Source organism: Gavia stellata, chromosome 17, assembly GCF_030936135.1.
Source record: "Gavia stellata isolate bGavSte3 chromosome 17, bGavSte3.hap2, whole genome shotgun sequence".
NCBI classification, from domain to species: Eukaryota; Metazoa; Chordata; class Aves; order Gaviiformes; family Gaviidae; genus Gavia; species Gavia stellata.
Window position 1 is genome coordinate 1,890,647 of NC_082610.1, and position 23,862 is coordinate 1,914,508.

The 23,862-nt window shown below is 66.6% G+C and overlaps 4 protein-coding genes across 6 annotated transcripts; 3 read left to right on the plus strand and 1 right to left on the minus strand.

Annotated features, from left to right (window-relative positions):
• Positions 1-322: 322 nt before the first annotated feature.
• On the plus strand, positions 323-4,631 carry LOC132318515 (aldehyde dehydrogenase family 3 member B1-like). Its single transcript, XM_059826080.1, has 11 exons — positions 323-432; positions 855-1,044; positions 1,790-1,897; positions 1,972-2,092; positions 2,264-2,349; positions 2,505-2,586; positions 2,729-3,115; positions 3,218-3,384; positions 3,627-3,726; positions 4,179-4,359; positions 4,532-4,631. The coding sequence occupies exons 1-11, from the start codon at positions 323-325 to the stop codon at positions 4,629-4,631; spliced, it is 1,632 nt and encodes a 543-aa protein (XP_059682063.1).
• Positions 4,632-4,704: 73 nt separating this feature from the next.
• Positions 4,705-7,095, plus strand: NDUFS8 (NADH:ubiquinone oxidoreductase core subunit S8). Of its 2 annotated transcripts, none has more exons than XM_059825905.1 (7): positions 4,705-4,730; positions 5,841-5,888; positions 5,972-6,034; positions 6,169-6,258; positions 6,395-6,567; positions 6,649-6,777; positions 6,858-7,095. In XM_059825905.1, the coding sequence occupies exons 2-7, from the start codon at positions 5,849-5,851 to the stop codon at positions 6,987-6,989; spliced, it is 627 nt and encodes a 208-aa protein (XP_059681888.1). In that variant the 5' UTR covers positions 4,705-4,730; positions 5,841-5,848; the 3' UTR covers positions 6,990-7,095. The 2 variants fall into 2 exon arrangements, with proteins under 2 accessions (XP_059681888.1, XP_059681889.1); XM_059825906.1 differs by having other exon boundaries at positions 4,714-4,730; positions 5,838-5,888.
• Positions 7,096-8,173: 1,078 nt separating this feature from the next.
• Positions 8,174-17,994, plus strand: TCIRG1 (T cell immune regulator 1, ATPase H+ transporting V0 subunit a3). Of its 2 annotated transcripts, none has more exons than XM_059825877.1 (19): positions 8,174-8,290; positions 12,118-12,196; positions 12,313-12,542; positions 12,631-12,725; positions 13,678-13,804; positions 13,878-13,960; positions 14,103-14,196; positions 14,277-14,489; positions 15,179-15,329; positions 15,408-15,547; positions 15,802-15,959; positions 16,033-16,123; positions 16,204-16,322; positions 16,503-16,716; positions 16,890-17,006; positions 17,086-17,196; positions 17,286-17,406; positions 17,497-17,668; positions 17,756-17,994. In XM_059825877.1, exons 1-19 carry the CDS (start codon positions 8,174-8,176, stop codon positions 17,835-17,837), a joined length of 2,514 nt encoding a protein of 837 aa, XP_059681860.1. In that variant the 3' UTR covers positions 17,838-17,994. The 2 variants fall into 2 exon arrangements, with proteins under 2 accessions (XP_059681860.1, XP_059681861.1); XM_059825878.1 differs by having other exon boundaries at positions 12,631-12,673; positions 13,656-13,804; positions 16,890-16,998; positions 17,093-17,196.
• A 98-nt stretch (positions 17,995-18,092) lies between these two features.
• On the minus strand, positions 18,093-21,738 carry TBX10 (T-box transcription factor 10). Its single transcript, XM_059826081.1, is given in 7 exon segments — positions 18,093-18,315; positions 18,383-18,621; positions 18,696-18,851; positions 18,946-19,117; positions 19,193-19,294; positions 19,367-19,550; positions 21,696-21,738. Coding segments are annotated over 7 exon segments (1,119 nt in total).
• Between the last annotated feature and the right edge of the window lie 2,124 nt (positions 21,739-23,862).

The following is a 23,862-nucleotide window of genomic DNA, read 5'->3' on the forward strand; positions in this document are numbered from 1 at the left end:
AGCAGCTGGGGCAGAGCCCCATAGGGAGTCCCGGTGCCCCACATCCCCCCTGTGCCCCACACGGCTTCCACAGCGCCGCCCGGCTCCCCCCACGGCCCCCTCGCCAGCTCTATGGGTTCCAGCCACACCCGGTGCCACCACCCTCCTGCTCCATCGCTGCTGCCCCCACCACGGCCGAGGGGCTGGTGGGGTGCTCTGGGCGATGCCGGTGGTCACCTCCTGCTGCCCGTCTCCCCCCTTGGGGATTCTCCCCCAAGAAGGTCCGCAGCAATGCTTTCCTCCCAAATTTTTGAGCTGGGATGATCCCAGTTTCCTCCGCCCCATGACCTGCAATTTGCCCTCCCTTATCTCACCCGGGCTGGAAATCTTCTCAGCAATCAAACGGAGACTTTGGAGCGAGCACGGGCAGCTGAGCCCGGAGGACAGGGACAGGTAAGGTGCCAGCAGGGACGGGGGGTCTTCTCCTGCAGCATTTTGGGGTGTGCTGTCCTCCGGAGCTCCTCTCTGCTCTGTCCTGGTTGCTTTGGCTCCATCCTGGTGGGTTTCGGGGCTCCGTTCCTCTATCCCAGCAGCTCCTCCTCTCCTCCGGCCCCACTACCCCCACCGTATCCTTTGAAAATGGAGAAACCAAGCCAAACCCAGCCCGCCGCTTCTCAAGAACAAAATCCCCTTGGACGTGTCCCACCTAGCACGGTGCATGGTCCTTGGGGAGCAGAGGGACATGCCAGGCTGCTCGATCCCCCAGCTCGGGGAGCCGGCTGTACTGGGGAAAGGGGTCCTCCTCCCTGTCAGGCCAACCCCGCTGACCGCGGGGGAAGAAGGGAAGGGGGTGGCTTTGTCCACGGGCCGTTCAGCTGCGTCTCCCAGCCCACCCGCTGGGATTTTACCCCATGGTCACGGCTGGTGAGCCGCCTGCGGGCAGCCTGGCTCTCGGGGAAGACGCGGCCCATGGAATACCGCATGGCCCAGCTGGAGGCCCTGGGACGCTTCCTGGACGAGAAGAAGCAGGACATGCTGGAGGCCACCGCCTTGGACATGCGCAAGGTGAGACCACCATGGCCAGGGCGGCCGGTGGGGAATGCTTCCCTTTCTAGCGCTTGATATTTTCTCCCCCCCCTCTTTCCTTCCTTTACAAAACTGTATCTCACGCCAATTTTTCTTGCTTTTGCCCTTTCGAGTCCCTCCCCGTCCCGCTGCGGGGTAGCGGCAAATGGCTGGGTGGGTGCTCAGTTGCTGGCCAGGGTCAGCCCACTGCACCCAGGGAGCGGTGGACTTTGTTTTTTTGCTGTTATCTTCAGCTTCCCCTTCAGGGATGCCCCTGGGGCAGGGGGGGAACACCACACAGCACTCTGGCTGCACAGAAATGGGGTGAATTATCTCTGGGGAAGCCTTTGCTGAGAGCAATTCAGGACCCCTGTTCCCATCTCCACCACCGGAGCCAAGTCTGCATCGTGCCATGTCTGCTGTAGCTGAAGCTTTTGAGATACCAAACCCACATCTTCAACTGCGACCTTCTACTCCATCCCAGGAACCTGCTGGCATGGAGCAGCATGCGGCCAGGCAGCATGCTGGGATGCAGGTGGCATGCTGGAGGGGTGGCTCTGCCACCCATCCTTGCCACTGCAAGGCCACAGGGTGTCCCTGAGGGTGTCTGCCCCAGCAGAGGTGGTCACATCCTGCTACAGCTGCCAGGAGACTCCATGCTGACCTCCGTGAGGACAGCCATCATGGGGTGGCCATGGGGCTGCGCCCGCAGCGGTGGTCACGATGACCTCCTGTCTGTCCCCAGCCACCCTTTGAAGTGGAGCTCTCCGAGATCTCTGTTTGCAGGAGTGAGCTCAACCACACGCTCAACAACCTGGGCACCTGGATGAAGGATGAGCACGTGGAGAACTGGGTACGGAGCAGTGGCCGGCCAGGGATGAGTGGGATGGGAAGCAGGTGTCCCTCACGCCATCCTTCCCTCTGCAGGCAACACAGCTGGACTCTGCCTTCATCCGCAAGGACCCGTACAGGGTGGTGCTCATCATCGCGCCCTGGAACTACCCCATCAACCTCCTCCTGGTGCCCCTCATCGGGGCCATCGCTGCCAGTGAGACTGGGCTGTGTCCCTGCCATGCTGGGGGGTACCAGAACCTCACTGGGGGACGTCCTACATCCTCCCTGGGGTGGGAATGGGTGATGGTGGTGGGGCTGCACTGGGGGCGGGTCTGCTGCTCCCCAAGAGCAAGGTCCTTACCAGGAGGGAGCTCCTGTCCTGCAGGTAACTGCGTTGTTGTGAAACCCTCCGAAATCAGCAGGAACATGGAGAGGTTAGTGGCCGAGATGCTGCCCAGGTACCTGGACAAGGTAGGAGAACCTTCTGCTGCAGCCACCTCTCTCTCCAGGGACACCTGCCCCTCTGTGTCCCAAACCCGCTCAGCTGAGCCACGTCCCCCCCACGCGCTGTATCTGCTCCTGCCCGGCTCTGGTGCCGCACTCCCCACCTCCCCTCCCTGTCACAGGACTGCTTTGCCGTGGTGACCGCCGGCGTGGAAGAGACCACCAGACTGCTGGAGAACAAGTTTGACTACATCTTCTTCACCGGTACGTCCCACAGGGACACTCCGGTCCCATCCCTCTTCTTCAAGGCAGGGAGACAGGCGCGGGGTTACCCCAGCAAGCCTGGCGTGGATCCGTGGGGGGAACCTTAACCACACTGGGCTCACACTGCTCCTCCTGCCCACAGGCAGCCCCTCCGTGGGGAGGATTGTGATGACGGCCGCTGCCAAGCACCTGACACCCGTGACGCTGGAGCTGGGGGGCAAGAACCCCTGCTACGTGTCCGACACCTGTGACGTGCAGAACGTGGCCCGGCGGGTGGCCTGGGGCCGCTTCTTCAACGCGGGGCAGACCTGCATCGCGCCCGACTACGTGCTGTGCAACGCGGATACGCAAGAGAAGCTACTGCCTGCCCTGCGCGAGGCCATCGCCGAGTTTTACGGCCCCAACCCTCGGGAGTCCCCTGACTTTGCCCGCATCGTGGGGGACAAGCAGTTCCAGCGGGTGCAAGCGCTGCTGTGCAGCGGGCGTGTGGCCATCGGAGGACAGACGGACGCAGAGGCGCGCTACATTGGTGAGGGCATGGGGTGTACTGTTGGTGGGAGGGCAGAAGCACAGGGTGGGGGTCCCGATGGAGGCGGTCTGTGACACCCAGGCTCGGCTCTCCCCCCCGCAGCCCCCACGGTGCTGGTGGACGTGCAGCAGGACGACCCCGTCATGCAGGAGGAGATCTTTGGGCCCATCCTGCCCATCCTCACGGTGGCCAGCGTGGACGACGCCATTGCTTTCATCAACGCCCAGGAACGGCCGCTGGCCCTCTATGTCTTCTCCTCCTGCAAGAAGGTGCGGAGCTGGGCTGGGAGCAGCATCCCCCTCAGCCCGGGTCGCATCCTGCTGTGCGGGCCTGGATAGCCACAAGCACCCTCCCCAGTCAGCACCGCTCCTTTGGCCTTGTCCCTGGTCACGGGAGGAGAGAGCCCCTGTGTCCCCTGTCACGCGTGTCCTGGTGTACCCCAGGCAGCAGGGAGGAGGCAGACAAGGGGTGCCCAGTGGGTGCTCAGCCTCCCCCTGCCCTCACCCCCCAGGTGGTGAACCAGGTGCTGGAGCGGACGAGCAGCGGCGGCTTCTGCGCCAACGACACCATCATGCACATAACGCTCACGTCGCTGCCCTTCGGTGGCATCGGTACGTCCAGCCCCAGGAACAGGGTGCTGCGGGGACCCCCCCGCCCGCTGCACCCAGCGCTGGCAAGGCCAGGGCCCTGCCTGCTCCGGGGGGAACCCTGCCCAGAGCCCTTCCAGCTCTGCCACCACCCTGCCCGCAGCAGGTCCCTGCTGCTCCGGGGTTGAGTTCCCAGCGCTGGTGCTGAACCCCTGCCCCAGGACCCCCAGGGCTGTGTCTGATACCGGTGCCCCGGTGCTGACCTCCCGCCTCCAGGGGCTGTGCCCGGGGGCCAGAGCTTGGCGCAAACGTTGACCCCCCCGGTGCTGAGCCCCTGCCCTGGTTCCTGCTGTTCCTGTCCTTGGGAGTCCCGGTGCCTGCCCTGAATTCCCCCGGGGCTGTGCCCAGCGCCGGTTCCCCAGGTCCGTGCCCGGAGCTGAAACCGGAGCCGGGTTCCGAAGCACGGTGTTCCGCAGGGCAGAGCGGCCTAGGCCGCTACCACGGCCGCTCCAGCTTCGAGACCTTCTCGCACCCGCGGTCCGCGCTGCTCCGCGGGGCCGGCCGGGAGGCCCTGAACGCCCCGCGCTACCCGCCCTACGCCCCGCGCCGCGCCGCCTCCCGCTGCTCCGCGCCGCCACCGAGACCAAACGCCACACGGCCTGCGCCCTCCTCTGAGCCCCGCCGCCATAATAAACACCCACTTCCGCTTCCGCCTACGCTTCGGACCCGCCCCGCCGCCTCACGCCCGGCCAATCGCCGCGGCGCCCCGCCGCCTCCCCGCCCAATCCACGAAGCTCCCCCCATCCTCCCCTCGCCCTCCCTTCCTCAGCGGCCTCCGGCCAATGGGAAGCGAGTCTGGCGCCGCCTGCCCCGCCCCACCCCGAGACCCCGCCCTCAGTGCGGCGGCCCGCCCCCTCTCCGGCCCGTGACCCCCGGCGCCGCTCTGCGCCTGCGTCCCTGCCCTTCGCGCCTGCGCAGTGCGCCTTGGGGGCGGGCCAGGGGTCAGGACGCCTGGGTCCTTGGGGGAGGTGAGCGGGGGGGGCCGGCGGCCCCGGGGCGGCGGGGGGGCCCTCGGGAGGGGGCGGGGAGGGCTGCCCGGGGGCCGGGGAGGGCTGTGGTGGCCCATGGTGGCTTGTCGTGGCCCTCAGATCCCGCTTGGGGGTGGAGGGGGCGGCCCAGACGCCTGGGGCCCCCCCGGGGACACACAGTCGGGGCGCCTGCGGCCTTTCTGGGGCCGGGGTGTCGGGACGGCTCGGTCTCCCGGGGGGGGTGCTGTCGCTTGGGTGCTGGAGGGGGGGGCTTGGGGCAGGGCTTTTGGGTGCCATGGGGCAGGGGAGCCTGCCTGGGTCCCTCGTGGGGGCGTGGGGGGGGACCAGGGCGCCTGGGTGCCTTGAGGGGGACAGCTGGGTCCATTGGGGGGGGGGGGAACAGGACACCTGGGTCACTTGGAGAGTGGGGGGGTCCCTTGTGGGATTGGGGGAGGCAGGACCCGTGGGTCTCTTGTGGGATGTGGGGGGGGCAGGACCCGTGGGTCCCTTGTGGGAGGTGGGGGGGGCGACAGGACTCCTGGGTCCCTTGTGGGAGGTGGGGGGGGGGGGCAGGACCCGTGGGTCCCTTGTGGGAGGCGGGGGGGGCGGCAGGACCCCTGGGTGCCTTGGGGGGGGGGCAGGACCCCTGGGTCCCTTGTGGGAGGTGGGGGGGGGGCAGGACCTCTGGGTCCCTTGTGGGAGGTGGGGGGGGGGGGCAGGACACCTGGGTCCCTTGTGGGATGGGGGGGGGGGGGGCAGGACCTCTGGGTCCCTTGTGGGAGGTGAGGGGGGGGGGCAGGACCCCTGGGTCCCTTGTGGGAGGTGGGGGGGGGGGCAGGACCCCTGGGTCCCTTGTGGGATGGGCGGGGGGGGTCAGGACCCCTGGGTCCCATGTGGGGGGGGCAGCAGGACCCCTGGGTCCCTTGTGGGAGGAGGGCTGCCTAGGGGGGTGCCTAGGGGGTCCGGGTCTTTTCTGGTGGAGGATTGAGGGTCAGGACACCTGGGTCCACTGTGGGAAGTGGGGGGGGGCCAGGCCCCCCCAGCCGCCGGCTGGCCCCCCACCTGAGGGCTGGCAGCGAGCGTCAGGCTGGGCCCTTCTGCCGGCAGCAGGACCGGACATGGCAGCGCTGCGTTTGCTGTACCGGGCTGCCCGCACAGGTGAGGGCCGCACCGGGCACCCCCTCGCCCCCCTCTCCCCGGCCCGAACCCCCCCTTGACACCCCTCTCTCCCCTTCCCCCAGGCCCGCCGGCCCCCCTGGGCTACCTGCGTCCGCTCAGCACCACCCCCCCCAGGGACTCCTACAGTGAGTAGGGGCGTGCTGCCCCCCCCTTCCCTTCCCCTCTGCCCCCGGGCTGCCTCCCCGCACCCTCTGCCCGCGGGGGGGGGCACGGCTTCCCCCTCCCCACAGCGGGGGGCACAGCTTCACTCTCCCCACAGAGTATGTCAACGTCCAGGAGCCGGCCATGGACATGCGGTCCGTCACCGACCGGGCTGCCCAGACCCTGCTGTGGACGGAGCTCTTCCGAGGTGAGTCCCGGAGCCGGCTGGATGCCTCTGCGGGCAGAACAAACCCCTCTCGGCCACCCCACACACGGCCCCTGGTCTGTCTGTGGGGTGCCAGCCCCGCTGCGCGTGCCGTAACCCCCCCGTCTCTGTCTTCCAGGCCTGGCCATGACACTGAGCTATCTTTTCCGGGAGCCGGCCACCATCAACTACCCCTTCGAGAAGGGCCCGCTGAGCCCGCGCTTCCGCGGGGAGCACGCCCTGCGCCGCTACCCCTCAGGGGAGGAGAGGTGCATCGCCTGCAAGCTCTGTGAGGCCGTCTGCCCTGCACAGGTGAGCCTTTGCCCGCCCTCATCCTCCTGCCGGGGATGGCGCGTTCCCCGGAGCGGGAGCTGACGGCGTGCCCCGCGGCAGGCGATCACCATCGAGGCCGAGCCTCGCGCCGACGGCAGCCGCCGCACCACCCGCTACGACATCGACATGACCAAGTGCATCTACTGCGGGTTCTGCCAGGAGGCCTGCCCCGTGGACGCCATCGTGGAGGTGAGCAGGGGGGCTGCGAGACCCCCCCCGAGGCCGGGGGTCCAGCAGGCTCTGAGGGCGAGCGTTTCCCATCCCGGCAGGGCCCCAACTTCGAGTTCTCGACGGAGACGCACGAGGAGCTGCTCTACAACAAGGAGAAGCTGCTCAACAACGGCGACAAGTGGGAGGCCGAAATCGCGGCCAACATCCAGGCTGATTACCTGTACCGGTGACAGCCGGGCGCCGCCACGTCTCCTCCCCACTCCCCTAATAAAGGGTCTGGGGGGGGTTCTGCCACCCCTGTCCGTGCTGGGGGTGCCGGTCCCTTCCTAACCCGGAGCTCCGGTTTTCTCCGTGTCTCTTCCTTTCCAGCACTGGGTTGGGGAGGGGTTGAACCCCCTGGGCAGGTACAGCCCGGGGGTGCGTGGGTGCATCGTGGGGAGGGGGACAGGGGTCCTGGGGCTGCCGTCGCCCGCATCGGGGTTGGGGCATGGGAACGTGGGGGGGTCCCGGTTGCCGGGAAAGGTGTGGGATGGGGAGGGGACTTGGAGGCTGTGGGGCAAGGCTGGTTGGGGGGGGCCCAAGGGGCAGTGCTGGAGGGGTTAGGGGGCTCGGGGGGGGGGGATGCCACTGCCTGCAGCCGGCTCTGGAGCCGCGGGGGAGTCATTCCCGGCCCCCAGCTTCCCGGGGCAGCCAGGGAGGGGGGGTCCCTTCCCTTTCCATGCTCCTCGGGGAATGGGGCGCTCCTGGCTCCGAGGGATCCCGGCCCCCTGCTTCCCGCGGGGGGGTCCCGGGGGCTTCCCGCGGGGTGTGAGCCCGGGCCCGGGGGGCTCCCGGGGGTTCCCGGGGAGCGGCGGGGCCGGGCGGGCCGGTCCCTCCCCGCGGCCGGGCCCTTCCTGGGGAAGAGGAAGTGCCGAGCCCCGGCCGGCCCCGCGCTGCCGGGTAGGGGCGGGCGGCCCCGCCGCCCCCGGGGGACGGCCCCGCTCCTCGCCCCCCCGGGGAGGGGGGGTCCCGGGGGCGGGGGGTGGGTCCCGGGGCAGCCTCTCCCCCGCCGTGCCGGGGGGGGGCGGCCGGTGCCCGGTGGCGGTCCCGGGGGATGCGGTGGCCCTGAGTCAGATGCAGCTGAGCGGGGCGGGGGGGGGGGGGGTTGGACCGGGGGGGGTGGAGAGCGTTTTGTACGCCCGGGGCTGGGAGAAGCCGCGTGGGACCGGGCCGGGTCACTTCCCCCCGCCACGGCTGCGGGGACCCCCCGGCTCCGCCGCCGCAGCCCCCCGGGAGAGGGTGACCCCGGGGTGACCCCCAGCCCTGCTGCCACCCCGGCCCTGCCCCCCTCACCCCCCTCCCTCTGCCCCCCCCCCCAGGCGGGTGCCCTCGCGCCTCCGCACCCCAGGGACGGAGCGGGGTCCCGGGGGGCGCCATGGGGTCCCTGTTCCGCAGCGAGGAGGTCTGCCTGGCCCAGCTCTTCCTCCAGTCCGCCTCGGCCTACAGCTGCGTCAGCGAGCTGGGGGAGCGGGGGCTGCTGGAGTTCAGGGACGTACGTAGGGGCTGGGGGCGTGGGGTGGGGGGCCCGGGGTGCAGGGGGTCGCTCTGGGCGGGTTTGGGTGCAGGGAGTGGGTGCAAGTGGCTTGGGGTCCCCTGGGTGCAGGGGATTGGTCTGGGTGGTTTAGGATCCCATGTGTGCAGGGGGTCGGTCTGGGTGGGTTTGGGGTCCCATGGGTGCAGGGGGTTGGTCTGGGTGGTTTGGGGTCCCATGGGTGCAGGGGGTCGGTCTGGGTGGGTTTGGGGTGCCCTGGGTGCAGGGGGTTGGTCTGGGTGGTTTGGGGTCCCCTGGGTGCAGGGGGTTGGTCTGGGTGGTTTGGGGTCCCATGTGTGCAGGGGGGTTGGTCTGGGTGGGTTTGGGTGCAGGGGGTGGGTGCAAGTGGCTTGGGGTACCCTGGGTGCAGGGGGGTTGGTCTGGGTGGTTTGGGGTCCCATGGGTGCAGGGGGGTTGGTCTGGGTGGGTTTGGGTGCAGGGGGTGGGTGCAGGTGGCTTGCGGTGCCATGGGTGCAGGGGGGTTGGTCTGTGTGTTTTGGGGTCCCATGGGTGCAGGGGGGTTGGTCTGGGTGGTTTCGGGTGCCCTGGGTGCAGGGGGTTGGTCTGGGTGGGTTTGGGTGCAGGGGGTGGGTGCAAGTGGCTTGGGGTACCCTGGGTGCAGGGGGGTTGGTCTGGGTGGTTTGGGGTCCCATGGGTGCAGGGGGTTGGTCTGGGTGTTTTAGGATCCCATGGGTGCAGGGGGTTGGTCTGGGTGGGTTTGGGGTGCCCTGGGTGCAGGGGGTTGGTCTGGGTGGGTTTGGGGTCCCATGGGTGCAGGGGGGTTGGTCTGGGTGGGTTTGGGTGCAGGGGGTGTGTGCAAGTGCCTTGGGGTCCCCTGGGTGCAGGGGGTTGGTCTGAGTGGTTTGGGGTCCCCTGGGTGCAGGGGGGTTGGTCTGGGTGGTTTGGGGTCCCATGGGTGCAGGGGGGTTGGTCTGGGTGGGTTTGGGTGCAGGGGGTGTGTGCAAGTGCCTTGAGGTCCCCTGGGTGCAGGGGGTTGGTCTGAGTGGTTTGGGGTCCCCTGGGTGCAGGGGGTTGGTCTGGGTGGTTTGAGGTCCCATGGGTGCAGGGGGGTTGGTCTGGGTGGTTTGGGGTGCCATGGGTGCAGGGGGGTTGGTCTGGGTGTTTTAGGATCCCATGGGTGCAGGGGGTTGGTCTGGGTGGGTTTGGGGTGCCCTGGGTGCAGGGGGTTGGTCTGGGTGGGTTTGGGGTCCCATGGGTGCAGGGGGGTTGGTCTGGGTGGGTTTGGGTGCAGGGGGTGTGTGCAAGTGCCTTGAGGTCCCCTGGGTGCAGGGGGTTGGTCTGAGTGGTTTGGGGTCCCCTGGGTGCAGGGGGTTGGTCTGGGTGGTTTGGGGTCCCATGGGTGCAGGGGGTTGGTCTGGGTGGTTTGGGGTCCCCTGGGTGGGTGCAAGTGGCTTGGGGTGCTATGGGTGCAGGGGGTTGGTTTGGGTGGGTTTGGGGTGCCATGGGTGCAGGGGGTTGGTCTGGGTGGGTTTGGGGTCCCCTGGGTGCAGGGGGTTGGTCTGAGTGGGTTTGGGGTCCCATGGGTGCAGGGGGTTGGTCTGAGTGGGTTTGGGGTCCCATGGGTGCAGGGGGTCGGTCTGGGTGGGTTTGGGGTCCCATGGGTGCAGGGGGTCGGTCTGGGTGGTTTGGGGTGCCCTGGGTGCAGGGGGTTGGTCTGGGTCGTTTAGAATCCCATGGGTGCAGGGGGTTGGTCTGGGTGGTTTGGGGTCCCATGGGTGCAGGGGGGTTGGTCTGGGTGGGTTTGGGTGCAGGGGATGGGTGCAAGTGGTTTGGGGTGCCCTGGGTGCAGGGGGTTGGTCTGGGTGGGTTTGGGGTCCCATGGGTGCAGGGGGTTGGTCTGGGTGGTTTGGGGTCCCATGGGTGCAGGGGGGTTGGTCTGGGTGGGTTTGGGTGCAGGGGATGGGTGCAAGTGGCTTGGGGTGCCCTGGGTGCAGGGGGGTTGGTCTGAGTGGTTTGGGGTCCCATGGGTGCAGGGGGGTTGGTCTGGGTGGGTTTGGGGTCCCATGGGTGCAGGGGGTTGGTCTGGGTGGTTTGGGGTCCCATGGGTGCAGGGGGTTGGTCTGGGTGGTTTGGGGTCCCCTGGGTGGGTGCAAGTGGCTTGGGGTGCTATGGGTGCAGGGGGTCGGTCTGGGTGGGTTTGGGGTCCCATGGGTGCAGGGGGTCGGTCTGGGTGGTTTGGGGTGCCCTGGGTGCAGGGGGGTTGGTCTGGGTGGTTTAGAATCCCATATGTGCAGGGGGTTGGTCTGGGTGGTTTGGGGTCCCATGGGTGCAGGGGGGTTGGTCTGGGTGGGTTTGGGTGCAGGGGATGGGTGCAAGTGGCTTGGGGTGCCCTGGGTGCAGGGGGGTTGGTCTGAGTGGTTTGGGGTCCCATGGGTGCAGGGGGGTTGGTCTGGGTGGGTTTGGGGTCCCATGGGTGCAGGGGGTTGGTCTGGGTGGTTTGGGGTCCCATGGGTGCAGGGGGTTGGTCTGGGTGGTTTGGGGTCCCCTGGGTGGGTGCAAGTGGCTTGGGGTGCTATGGGTGCAGGGGGTCGGTCTGGGTGGGTTTGGGGTCCCATGGGTGCAGGGGGTCGGTCTGGGTGGTTTGGGGTGCCCTGGGTGCAGGGGGGTTGGTCTGGGTGGTTTAGAATCCCATATGTGCAGGGGGTTGGTCTGGGTGGTTTGGGGTCCCATGGGTGCAGGGGGGTTGGTCTGGGTGGGTTTGGGTGCAGGGGATGGGTGCAAGTGGCTTGGGGTGCCCTGGGTGCAGGGGGGTTGGTCTGAGTGGTTTGGGGTCCCATGGGTGCAGGGGGGTCGGTCTGGGTGGGTTTGGGGTCCCATGGGTGCAGGGGGTTGGTCTGGGTGGTTTGGGGTCCCCTGGGTGGGTGCAAGTGGCTTGGGGTGCTATGGGTGCAGGGGGTCGGTCTGGGTGGGTTTGGGGTCCCATGGGTGCAGGGGGTCGGTCTGGGTGGTTTGGGGTGCCCTGGGTGCAGGGGGGTTGGTCTGGGTGGTTTAGAATCCCATATGTGCAGGGGGTTGGTCTGGGTGGTTTGGGGTCCCATGGGTGCAGGGGGGTTGGTCTGGGTGGGTTTGGGTGCAGGGGATGGGTGCAAGTGGCTTGGGGTGCCCTGGGTGCAGGGGGGTTGGTCTGAGTGGTTTGGGGTCCCCTGGGTGCAGGGGGGTTGGTCTGGGTGGTTTGGGGTCCCATGGGTGCAGGGGGTTGGTCTCGGTGGTTTAGGATCCCATGAGTGCAGGGGGTTGGTCTGGATGGGTTTGGGGTCCCATGGGTGCAGGGGGTCAGTCTGGGTGGGTTTGGGGTCCCCTGGGTGCAGGGGGTTGGTCTGGGTGGTTTGGGGTCCCCTGGGTGGGTGCAAGTGGCTTGGGGTGCTATGGGTGCAGGGGGTTGGTCTGGGTGGGTTTGGGGTCCCATGGGTGCAGGGGGTTGGTCTGGGTGGTTTGGGGTGCCCTGCCTGCAGAGAGGTTAGTGTGGGTGGTTTGGGGTGCTGTGGGTACAGGGGGCTTGGGGTGGATGGCTCGGGGTGCAGGGGGTGGATGTGGGTGGTTTGGGGTGCCATGGATGCAGGGGAGTGTGTGGGTGATTTGGGGTGCCATGGGTGCTGGGGACTGGGTTTGGGTGCCTTGGGATGCTCTGGAGGGTGCTGGTGGCTTGGGGTGCTCTGGGTACCGGGGGCTGTGGCACAGTGCTGGGCTGGGGGTGCTGGGGCTGCCCCCCGGGGTGCTGGACGTGCCCCCCCCGGGGCTGTGCCATGACCGTGTGTCCCCCCCGGCAGCTGAACCCCAAGGTGAGCGCCTTCCAGCGGCGCTTCGTGGGCGAGGTGCGGCGCTGCGAGGAGATGGAGAAGACCTTCAGTGAGTGCCGGGGGGCCCCGGGGCTGGCGGGGGGGGTGGCTCAGGGTGGGGGGGCTGCTCAGGGGGTGCCCCCCCCACCCCCTTTGGCCCCCCACATCTGACCGCCGCTCTCGCAGCCTTCCTGCAGCAGGAGCTGCGGGACGCCGGGCGGGCGCTGGAGCCGTGCCCCGACAGCCCGCGGGCGCCGCTGGCGCGGGAAGCGCTGCGGGTGCAGGAGCAGTCGGAGCAGTTGGCGCAGGAGCTGCGGGAGGTCAGCCGCAACCGTGCCTCCCTGCGCGGGCGCCTGCGGGAGCTGCGCCAGTACCTCCACGTCCTGCGCGAGGGCCAGCGCTTCACCAGCCTGCCGGTGGGTCCCCGGGGGGGCCCGGGGGTGCCGCCCTGCGCCCCGCTTTCCCTCCCGCCCAGTCTCATCTCTTTGCTCCCCGTTGCCGCAGGCCCCCCTGGGCTCCCCGCCGCGGCCCCGGGCGCTATCCGAGCGTGAGCCCATCCTCGACCCCTCCCTGCACCAGCACCTTGACCGCAAGATCAAGTAAGCGGGGCTGGCATGTGGGGCAGGGGTTGGAGAGGGGCCGTGGGGCAGTGGGCATGGCTGTAGGGTAGGGGTTGGAGATGGGCCATGAGGCAATGGCATGGCCATGGGGCAGGAATCGTGGGTAAGGGTGTACCGTAAGGGTTGGAGATGGGCCGTGGGGCAGTGGCTTGGCCATGGGGCAGCTGGGAAAGCTGTAGGATAAGGGTTGAAGACGGGGCAGGGGGCAAGGCTGTAGGATGAGGGTTGGAGATGGGCCATGGGGCAACAACATGGCCATGGGGCAACTGGGAAGGCTATAGGATAAGGGTTGGAGATGAGCCGTGAGGCAGGGGGCAAGGCTGTAGGATAAGGGTTGGCCATGAGCCATGGGGTAGCGGTGTGGCCATGGGGCAGTGGGCATGGCTGTAGGGTAAGGGTTGGAGATGAGCCACGAGGCAATGGCATGGCCATGGGGCAGGAATTGTGGGTAGGGCTGTAGGGTAAGGGTTGGAGATGGGCCATGGGGCATTGACAGGGCCATGGGGCAACGACAGGGCCATGGGGCAACAGGGAAGGCTATAGGGTAAGGGTTGGAGATGGGCCATGGGGCAACGACAGGGCCATGGGGCAACAGGGAAGGCTATAGGGTAAGGGTTGGAGATGAGCCGTGGGGCAGGGGGCAAGGCTGTAGGATAAGGGTTGGCCATGAGCCATGGGGCAGCGGTGTGGCTGTGGGGCAGTGTGCGTGGCTGTAGAATAAGGGTTGGAGATGGGCCATGGGGCAACGACATGGCCATGGGGCAATAGGGAAGGCTGTAGGATAAGGGTTGGAGATGACCTATAGGGCAGTGACACAGCCATGGGGCATGGCTGTAGGATGAGCTCTGGGGAGGAGCTATGGGGCAGGGGCCTGGCCATGGGGCAGCGGTGGAGCTGTGCCCGTCCCAGCGCCCCCACTGTGTCCCCTCAGCTTCGTGGCCGGCGTCATTCACCCATGGCGGGTGAGCGCCTTCGAGCGGCTGCTGTGGCGCGCCTGCCGCGGCTACCTGGTGGCCAGCTTCGTGGAGATGCCCGAGCCCATGGAGGACCCGGCCACGGTGAGCGGGGCACCGGGGTGGGGGCTGGCAGGGAAGGGGGGCCAGGGACTGACGTGGGCTCTGCTGTCCCCAGGGCGAGAACATCACCTGGGTCATCTTCCTCATCTCCTACTGGGGCGAGCAGATCGGGCAGAAGATCCGCAAGATCTCGGACTGGTGAGCCAGCGGCCCCCCGCCACGCGGCCGGCCACGCAGAGGTTTATTTAGCAAGACCCGCTCCGGACCCCCGACGAGGAGGGGCTGGGCTGCCCCGGGGAGCCCTGGCACCCCCTGACGCGGCATCGTCCGTCTGTCCCAGCTTCCACTGCCACGTGTACCCCTACCCGGAGAGCGAGGCCAGCCGGGCGGACACCATGAGCGGGTTGAACAGCCAGATCCAGGACCTCAGTGTGGTGAGCTGGGCACCACGGCGGGGAACCGGGGGGCCGCGCCGGGATGCCCCCGTCCCTGACCCACTGCCGGGCGCCCGCAGGTGCTGGAGGAGACGGAGCAGTACCTGGCGCAGGTGCTGGACAAGGTGGTGCTGGCGCTGCCCACCTGGCGGGTGCAGGTGCAGAAGATGAAGGCCATCTACCTCATCCTCAACCAGTGCAGCTTTGATGTCACCGAGAAGTGCCTCATTGCCGAGGTCTGGTGTCCCGTGCGGGACCTCACCCAAGTGCAGGATGCCCTGCGCCAGGGATCGGTGGGTTGCTTGGTGTCCCCATGTCCTCGTGCCAGGGGTTGCTTGGTGTCCCCATGTCTTCATGCCAGGGGTTGCTCGGTGTCCCCGTGTCCTCGTGCCAGGGGTTGCTCGGTGTCCCCATGTCCTTGTGCTGGGATTTGGTTGGTGTCCCCATGTCCTTGTGCTGGGGTTGCTTGGTGTCCCCGTGTCCTCATGCCAAGGGTTGCTCGCTGTCCCCATGTTCTCATGCCAGGAGTTGCTTGGTGTCCCCGTCTCCTCGTGCCAGGGGTTGCTCGGTGTCCCCATGTCCTTGTGCTGCGGTTTGGTTGGTGTCCCCATGTCCTCGTGCCAGGGGTTGCTCGGTGTCCCCATGTCCTTGTGCTGGGGTTTGGTTGGTGTCTCCATGTCCTCATGCCAGGGGTTGCTTGCTGTCCCCATGTCCTTGTGCTGCGGTTTGGTTGGTGTCCCCATGTCCTCATGCCAGGGGTTGCTCGGTGTCCCCATGTCCTTGTGCTGCGGTTTGGTTGGTGTCCCCATGTCCTCGTGCCAGGGGTTGCTAGGTGTCCCCATGTCCTTGTGCTGGGGTTTGGTTGGTGTCCCCATGTCCTCGTGCCAGAGGTGGCTCAGCGTCCCCATGTTCTCCTGCCATGGTGGGGCGGGTGCCGGGCAGGGGGGTGCCGTGGGTCAGGTGCCGGGTGCTTTCCCCGCAGTACAAGAGCGGCTCGAGCGTGGAGTGCTTCGTTCAGCGCATCCCCACCTCGGAGAGCCCCCCCACCCTCATCCGCACCAACAAGTTCACCGCCGGCTTCCAGAGCATCGTGGACGCCTACGGGGTGGCCAGCTACCAGGAGGTGAACCCCGGTAAGGTCCCCTGGCCCCCTGCCACGGCCCTGGGCTGGGGTGGGGGGCCCGTGTGACATGGTCCCTCTGCCCCTGCAGCGCCCTACGCCATCATCACCTTCCCCTTCATCTTTGCCATCATGTTTGGGGACGTGGGGCATGGGCTGCTCATGTTCCTCTTCGCTCTCTGGATGGTGCTGTATGAGAACAGCCCCAGCCTGCAGCAGGCCAGCAACGAGGTGAGGGGGACAGGGCGGGGGGCCAGGCGTGGAGGTGTGGGGCCAGGCGTGGAGGTGTGGGGCCAGGCGTGGAGGTGTGGGACACGGTTGGGGCATGGGATGCGTTTGGAGACGTGGGATGGGGTTGGTGGTACAGGATGGGGCTGGTGGCGTGGGACAGGGACAGTGTGGGGCAGGGTTGATGGTGTGGGAGGGGGACAGTGTGGGGCAGGGGAGGTGGTGTGGGACTTGGGAGCCGTGTTTGCCCCCACCAGATCTGGCTGACGTTCTTTGAGGGGCGCTACCTGATCCTGCTCATGGGGGCCTTCTCCATCTACACCGGCTTCATCTACAACGAGTGCTTCAGCAAAGCCACCGTCATCTTCCCCTCCGCCTGGAGCGTGGCCACCATGGCCAACCACTCCTCCTGGAGGTGGGACCCCCAACCCCTCTGTGAACCCCCCCAGGTCCCTGCCTGCACTGACACCCCCTCACTCTGCCCACAGCTCTGCCTACCTGGCCACCCACCCGTCCCTCACCCTGGACCCCAACGTCACCGGCGTCTTCCAAGGACCCTATCCTTTTGGGATCGACCCAGTGAGTGTCCCGTGGGGGAGAGGACGGGGTGGGACCCTCGGTGGGGTGGCCCAGAGTCTCACCCACCTTGTCCGCGACAGATCTGGAGCTTGGCCACCAACCACCTCAACTTCCTCAACTCCTTCAAGATGAAGATGTCCGTGGTGCTGGGCATCGTGCACATGGGCTTCGGCGTCCTGCTGGGGGTCTTCAACCACGTGTGAGTCCCCGTGGCTGCGCCCGCGGGCTCTGGCCACCCATGGTCTTGCTAAGGGGGCTGGGGCTGGACTCACCCGGGTGGGGTGGGCGAGCGGAGTCCTGTACTACGTCTGGGTGGGAGCCCAGGACACGTGGGGACGCGCCATGCCATGCTGAGCGTGGCTGATGTCCCCCTGCCCAGGCACTTCCAGCAGCGGCACAGGCTGGTGCTGGAGCTCCTGCCCGAGATGATTTTCCTCCTGGCGCTCTTCGGCTACCTCGTCTTCCTCATCTTCTACAAGTGGGTCAAGTTCAGCGCCGCCGACTCCCTGGTGGCCCCCAGCATCCTCATCCACTTCATCGACATGTTCCTCTTCACCTCCAACGCCGACAACCTCCCGCTCTACCGGGGGCAGGTAGCACCCCGCCGAGATGGGGGGCACCCACCCGGGGACCCTTCTCGTTGCCCGGGCTGGGAGCAGCGGGGAGCCCCGCGGGGGCCGGCGTGGTGGGGATGGGGTCCCCCCTGCGTCATGAGTGGGGTACCCGGTGCTGGAGGGGACCCTGAACCGGTGCCCCTGCGCCGCAGGTGCCGGTGCAGACCGTGCTGGTGGTACTGGCGCTGGCGTCGGTGCCCGTCCTGCTCCTGGGGACACCGCTCTACCTGTGGTGCCGGCGGCGCGCGCCGAGGAGGGGCCGCCCTGCGGTAAGGCTGGGGTGGCGGCGGGGGGGGCTGAGCTGGTGGGGCGCAGTGGGGTCTCACCGCCGGTGCGGTCCCCACGCAGCCGGCAGCCGCGGGGGAGCAGGAACCGCTGCTGGAGGGGCAGGAGGCCGGCAACTCCGTCAACGCCACCAAGGAGGACGTGGAGAGCGGGGGGCACGGCGCCGATGCCGAGGTGAGGGGCACCGTCCCGGTGGGCTCTGGCGGTGGGGTGGGGGTGGCCGTGCCCCCCGCCGACGTCCTGTGTCCCCTCCGTCCCCACAGCACTTGGACTTCGCCGAGATCTTCATGCACCAGGCGATCCACACCATCGAGTACTGCCTGGGCTGCGTCTCCAACACCGCATCCTACCTGCGGCTCTGGGCGCTCAGCCTGGCTCACGCCCGTAAGTCCCCTGTCCGGCCCCGCCGTGTGCCCCCCCCCGGGGCCGGGCAGAGCCTCACCCCCTCCGCCTGCCCCTGTCCCCCCACCCCAGAGCTCTCGGAGGTCCTGTGGACCATGGTGATGCGCAATGGCTTCGTGCGGCTGAACTACGCGGGCGGCGTGGTGCTGGTGCCCGTCTTCGCCGCCTTCGCCGTGCTGACCGTGGCCATTCTGCTGGTGATGGAGGGGCTCTCCGCCTTCCTCCACGCCCTGCGCCTGCACTGGTGAGCCCGGCTGAGGGGGTGCCGCTGGGACGGGGTGACCGAACCCCCGCCCCGGTGCCGCTCCTCACCGGCCCCTCTCCTCGACAGGGTGGAATTCCAGAATAAGTTTTACGTGGGCGCCGGGTACAAGCTGTGCCCCTTCGCCTTCGCGCCTGACGCCTGGGAGTAGCCGTGCCGCCTGGATGCCGGGGGGCTCGGAGCATCGGCCGGACCCAATCCCGCATCCCGCTTGGCTGGGGGGTGCTGTGGGGCAGGGCTGCCCCCCCCAAACCCCTGGGGCTGTGGGGGTCCGGCCGCAGTATCCTCCCGTCCCCTCCTCGGCAGCTAATAAAGCCGTCCCCGTGGCTCGTCCCCAGCTCTGCGTTACCGTCCCCTCCGCTGCGGGCTGGGTGGGGGGGTCCTGGGGGGCAGGGGGTGCCCCCCATCACTGCTGCCCGTAGCCGAAAGCGGGGGCCGCGGCGGTGCCGTAGGTGCTGAGTGGGGGGAAGGTGGGCAGGGGGTAGGGCAGGGCGCGGGGCTTGGCCCCTGCGTAGACGCCGGGGGGGCAGGCGAGGGGCTGGAAGGGGGGCGCGGGCAGCTCGGGGAAGCCGGGGGGAGCTGCCAGCGGGGCCGGTTGCGGGGGGACGATGGCAGCCAGTGCCCCACGGCTGCGGGAAGCCCCCGGAGGGGGGAGAGAGAGCAGCGGGGGGTCAGCTCCCCCCCCAGCCCCCCTACCTTTCTCCTGCTTGTCGGGGCGGCAGGGCAGCGCGGTGGCCCGGCTGCGGGGCAGGGAGCCCAGCGGGGACCCCGCCGGCACCCCGCACCTGCAAGAGAGATGGGGGGCTCAGGGGGGGAGGCGTGGAGCCCCTCATCATGGCCTCGGGGCGGTGTCGGGGGTGGCCTTACCACGGCTCGGGCTCGCCGTCCCGAAAGCCCTTGGCGAAGGGGTTGCTGGCGATCTTCAGCTGGGTGATCTGCGGAGGGGAGCGGGGTTAGGGGGTCCCTGGGGGAGGCACCCCCATGTCCCCCACCCACCCCCGGGGCTCACCCGGTGGTTCTGGTAAGCGGTCACCGCCATGAACTGGGTTTCGGGGAAACTGAAGGACTTGAAGTTCTGGTGGGCGAAGCGTTCGCTGTCCCGTCGCGGGTCCACGAAGACCACATGGAAGCGGGGCTGGTAGCGGTGCATGGAGTTGAGGATGATCTGGGGGGTGGAAAGACGGGAGGTGGGCAGGACCCCCCCATGCAGGGGTGCATCATGTCCCCCCCAGTCGCCCACCCCGGGGCCGGGTCCTCACGTGGCCGTTGTCATCCAGGAGGTTGTTGGTCAGCTTGAGCTTGTCGAAGGAGACGATCTGCCGCATCCACTGGGCACCCTTGGCCGGGGAGTCGGGGTGGAAGTGGACGCGGCCGGGGGCTGCCGGGTCGGCCCGTCCCGCCGCCAGCCAGGAGGAGCTGTGGAAGGCGTACCTGCGGGGCGGGGGGCTCAGCACCGCCAGGATCCGGCTCCCCCCTGCCCCAGCATCCCCATCGCTCCGTCCCCACCTGTATCTCTTGTCATCCAGCGGGATGAAGTCCATGAGCAGGACGTAGTCGGCCAGCGGGTCCAGCCCCGACAGCTTCACCTGGAAGGTGGGGAACATCCTCCTGCGGGGAGGGGGGGGTGGGAAGGGGGTGCCCCCCGCCCCGGGAACCCCCTCGCCTCGCTGCGGTACCCACCTGCCCGCCTTGGTGACGATCATCTCGGTGCCCAGGCGGTTGAACTCCTCCCAGAGGCTGCCCATCTCCAGCCGCGCCGCGGCGTGGCACACGCGCCGGTTCTTGCCGCCGGTCCCCGGCCCCTCGCCTGCCCACCCGAGGCCGGTGCTGCAGGGGGGCCCCTCGCCCGCTCCCCCCAGGAAGGCTGCAGAGGGGTGAGGGGATGTTGGGGGGGGCCTGATCCTGCACCCCAGATGTGGGAGCCAAGCTCATGCGCTGCCGGCCACGCCATCGCATCCTCCCTCTGCGGAGGGGGTGGGAGGACCGGGGGAGTCCTGGCCCCCCGCTGTAGTGGGGTTTTATCCCCCCCATTGCAACCCCACTCTCTTGTGGGGCTGGGCGACCCACCGCACCCCGAAAACACTGCGGGACCCCGCTGCGGGGTACAGGGGAGCGTTGCCGTGGGTGGGTTTTACCTGCCATGGGTGCAGCGGGTGGGCAGGAGGTGTCCGTGGCTCCGTCCCCCGGCACGGCGGCGGTGGGGACCCCAACGAAACCCCCTCCCAGCGCAGTGCCAGCTCCGGACTGTCCCCCGCAGTCTGCCGGGGGTTTTATGCCCCAGCTTGGGGGTGGAGACGCGGGGGCTGGAGCACAGCCCCCTTCCCCAACCTGCCTTCGCGCCTTGACGCGATGATGATGGACGGGAGGCAAGCGGTGGCCCTTGGACCACTGGGACCACTGCTGGTCCCCAGCAGGATCTCGGGGTACCCTGGGCTGAGCGGGACAGCTCTCTTGGGGTCTCCTCGTCCCCTTCATGTCACACGGCTGAGTGGGGGGAGATGGGGGCTGCTTCAACCCTCTCCCCCGGGCAAAGCCCCTCTCGGCACGCGGCAGCCGCCCGTGCACCGATGGCTCAGACGACAGCCTGCCGTCAACACCCGCTATTAAAAAGCACGGCGAGGTGTTGAAGCATCCGCAACGTGCCGGCCGCTCCTGCAAAGCCTCTGGGGCTCCTGGGCGGGGGGAGGAAAGCGCTCCCCGCTCCCCTGCACCCACCCCAAATGGTGGTCCTGTCTCTGCCCTGGTACCCGGGACCCCCAGTCCTGCCCCGGGGCTGAGCTCCCTCCACCCCACGCCTCCCATGGCAGCACTTGATACCGGCCTGACAGCGGGAGATGGATGGGGACAAGCCGGCGCCGCGGGGGCAAAGGATGCGTGTGGGGAGGTGACTGATGCAGGGCTGGGGGACTGCAGGGGGGGAAAGATCTCTGGGTTACTCCGGAGCCCCCCACTCCCCTCCGAACTGCAATGGAGCCATGGACACCGTCTCATTGCACACCACGGGTGTGTATTTGGGTGGGATGAGGGATGCTGGGGCTCTGGGGATGGGTCTGGAGGGAACAGGGGACATCCTCACGGGGATGCCGATGGCTTTCTGTCCCCGGCGGTACCCCGGTGATGGTGGCACTGGGCAAGGGCTGAAATCCCTCCCTGCTTTGCACAGAGCCAGCTGTTTTCTCCAAACTGGGACTCAGCCTTCACTTCTGCTTTGGGGTCGGCGCTTAAATCCTTCCCACGGCCGTCGTAACAGAGAGGAGCCCCCCTGGCCCCCGTACGCTGCAGGGTGGCCAAGGGGGGGCTGTGCGGGCAGCACTGGGTTTTGGGACCGGGACTGATGCAAACAGGGGAGGGACCATCTCCCCAGGTCCCCCGCGTCCATCACATCCCCGCACACGTCCCATGCCCTGCGGCGCCGGCTCAGCCCCATCCGTCTCCGGCTGTCAGCCAGGCCACGGCCGCAGGGCCGGTATCGAGCGGGGAGATGAGGAGGTGCGAGAGGCGTCGCTGACAGCGGGCAGAACGGAGGGGGCTCAGCCCCAGGCAGGACCAGACCTGCCAGGGCTCATCCACGGCATCGCAGCTGATTTTTCTGCTGGAGAGGAAAGGAAAGGCAGCGATGGGGCCCTGGAAGGGTTTTAAACCCCAAATACTGCCCAGAGCATGGGGGTTTGCTCCTGGCCGTGCACCATCAGGGGAGGGCAGCCTCTGGCTCCGAGTCTGTAAAACACCGATTCTCAGTGTCCGAGGTGAGGTCTAATCCGACCCCGCTTTGAACGGTTTTTCCTTGCCGAGAGCGGCGGCAGAGCCTGGATCTGGCCGAACTCTGGTGCGAATCCGTGTGGCATTTACTTTCCTTTTGTGTTTGGCTCTGGGAGGTTTCAACCTGCTGCCCCACTCGCTGCTCAGCAAAGGGTGTGGGTCAGGGCTTTCTGCGTCTAAGTTAATTCCTGCTCTGCAAAATACGCCTGACCTTATCCCACAGCGGTTTCTGCTGCCCTTGGCAGCTCACCTTTGCTGGGTGTGAAAAGGCTGTAGAAAGAGGTGCACCACATCGCCTCTTGGGCTTGGGAACGTCCATCAGAGCCACCAAAGACTGGGCCAACCCTAGAGCTTTCCTTCATCCCTTCAGAAGAGCCCTTTTCCCCTCTTGCTGCTCCTTTCAGTCCTTTATCACGCTCCTCATCTGATCCTTCCCATCACCTTCCTTCCAGTTTTGGGCATCTCAGGCTCTCATTTTAGCCTTGCGGCTGGTGCGTTTCCAACGTGATGGGTGGAAGAAGGTGACTGTCATCATCAAGAAGGAGGGCACGAGGACTGCGGGCTGCATCAGTCCCCTGCGGGATTAAGAATCAAACCCCCCTGGAAGCCCTCTCCAGGCAGAAGAAGGACAGGAGGGTGACCGAGAGTGGCCAGCGTGGATGTACCGAGGGTAAGTCATGCCTGACCAACCTGAGTGCCTTGGGTGATGAGAGGATTGATGGCTGCGTGGACAAAAAGACCTCAGCTTTAGCAAGGTCACCAGGATCTTCTGTAGGCTCCTTGCAGCCAAACTTATGAGCTATGGTTTGAGTAGAAGGCATTTAAGATGGGTAGAAAGGTGTCTCGTTGTCTATGGTGCCTGGGACTGCTGATGGACCCTGTTACCAGCCTTGGCTCAGCCCCTGTGGGACTGTGCCCCATCGGCGAGGTCCCCCTTGGCTCCCTGGCAGGATAATGTCAAACACGGCACTTGTGGAGATGTAACTGTCTCTAAAATGCTCGAAAAGTGAATGTGAAAGATGGGGCGTTGTTCTGTGGTTTGCTCTGAAGAGACCCCAAAGCCCTGTTGCTCACTCAAGCTGAGGTCATCTCCTCTGGGTACACTTCTCCAAACTAAGAAGCGCAGAGAAAAGATAATGACCCGCTTTGGGCTTTGTCACTCTCCCGGGGCTCAAAGAGATTCACAGTCCCCAAATCCCCAATTTATGTGAAATAGCAAGGGTGTTTGCTGATGGTGGTTTATTTTCAAGCTCCCCTGCAGAGCTTCAGACACACGCGTCTTCATATCTATCTCCAGGAGCATCAGGAGGGAAGCAGAGATAGTGCCGAGATGTAAGTGAGGGTCATCGTCTTTCAGCCCAAGCTGGAGCTCCGGTACCAGACTCTCGAGCAAGGACAGTGCGTGCTGAGCCACCCATTTCCCATAGTTTTCTCTTGCAAAAAAGAAACAGCTCCTATCTTCATCTCATGCCCTACCTGCAGGGTCCTGGGCTTCCGTTCTTCATGATATTCTGGACTTTCCACCAAAACCAGGGATCTGGCTGCCCAGTGTCCTCACCACACAACTGCTGAGAAGGCAGGTCTGGAGACCACCCTGTTGGAGAGCACTCTCAGGAGGCTTCCTCTCCCCATTGACCACAAAGGGCTCCTGGAGGAGGACCAGAAGCTTTCCTGTTAAGAACATTTAGGGAGCTTACTGTAGCTGAGAGGAGGGATGTCCAAACGATGATTTTTTCCCCAAAATATTTTCAAGGAGTGATTGCTCAGCTTTAGGGGTTGCCCGCTTCCATTTGAAGACTCTAGGAACAGGCTAAAGACCCAGGAAAAGTTCTGATAGCTAAAACAGCGTATCAGGAGGGAGGGGAAACCAAAATAAAACTCTGTGTAAGGTTTCATAGTTAGGAAGAAGTCCCAGCAAAGAGGGAGGAAGCAGGTGGGTTGGCAAATGCCAACGAGAGGATGAACAATCAACTCTGCGCTGTAAAAGCACTGTGTTTCTCTGTGTTTCAGGTTGAGCTGGATGATCTCAGAGTCCTAAGGCTGAACACTAACAAAGGGGATGAAATACAGCACCAAGGTAAAGCTACTCGGGAGTGTAACCTCCCTACAGCTTTTCACAAAGGTCGTTGCTGAACATCCAGAAGCGAGCCGGAGGACCACGCACCGCGCTGTGCCGTGGCATTTTGCAGCTTAAGCAAAGCTTTGCTTTTGCAGCACCCCATTTGTTTTACCCACGCTGTGATATGACTTTTGGCAAGCTGTTTCTAACTGATCTGTGCCTAAACTCTTCTTTTAGATCTTGCATGATTGTCTCTGAGCAGGTCCCACTGGAGAGGGAGTTTTCCGCCTGGGAGATACCTGCCTGTTGTAGAAGAAACCTCCAGCAAGAGGTTTCACACAGAAAACCACGCGTCCAA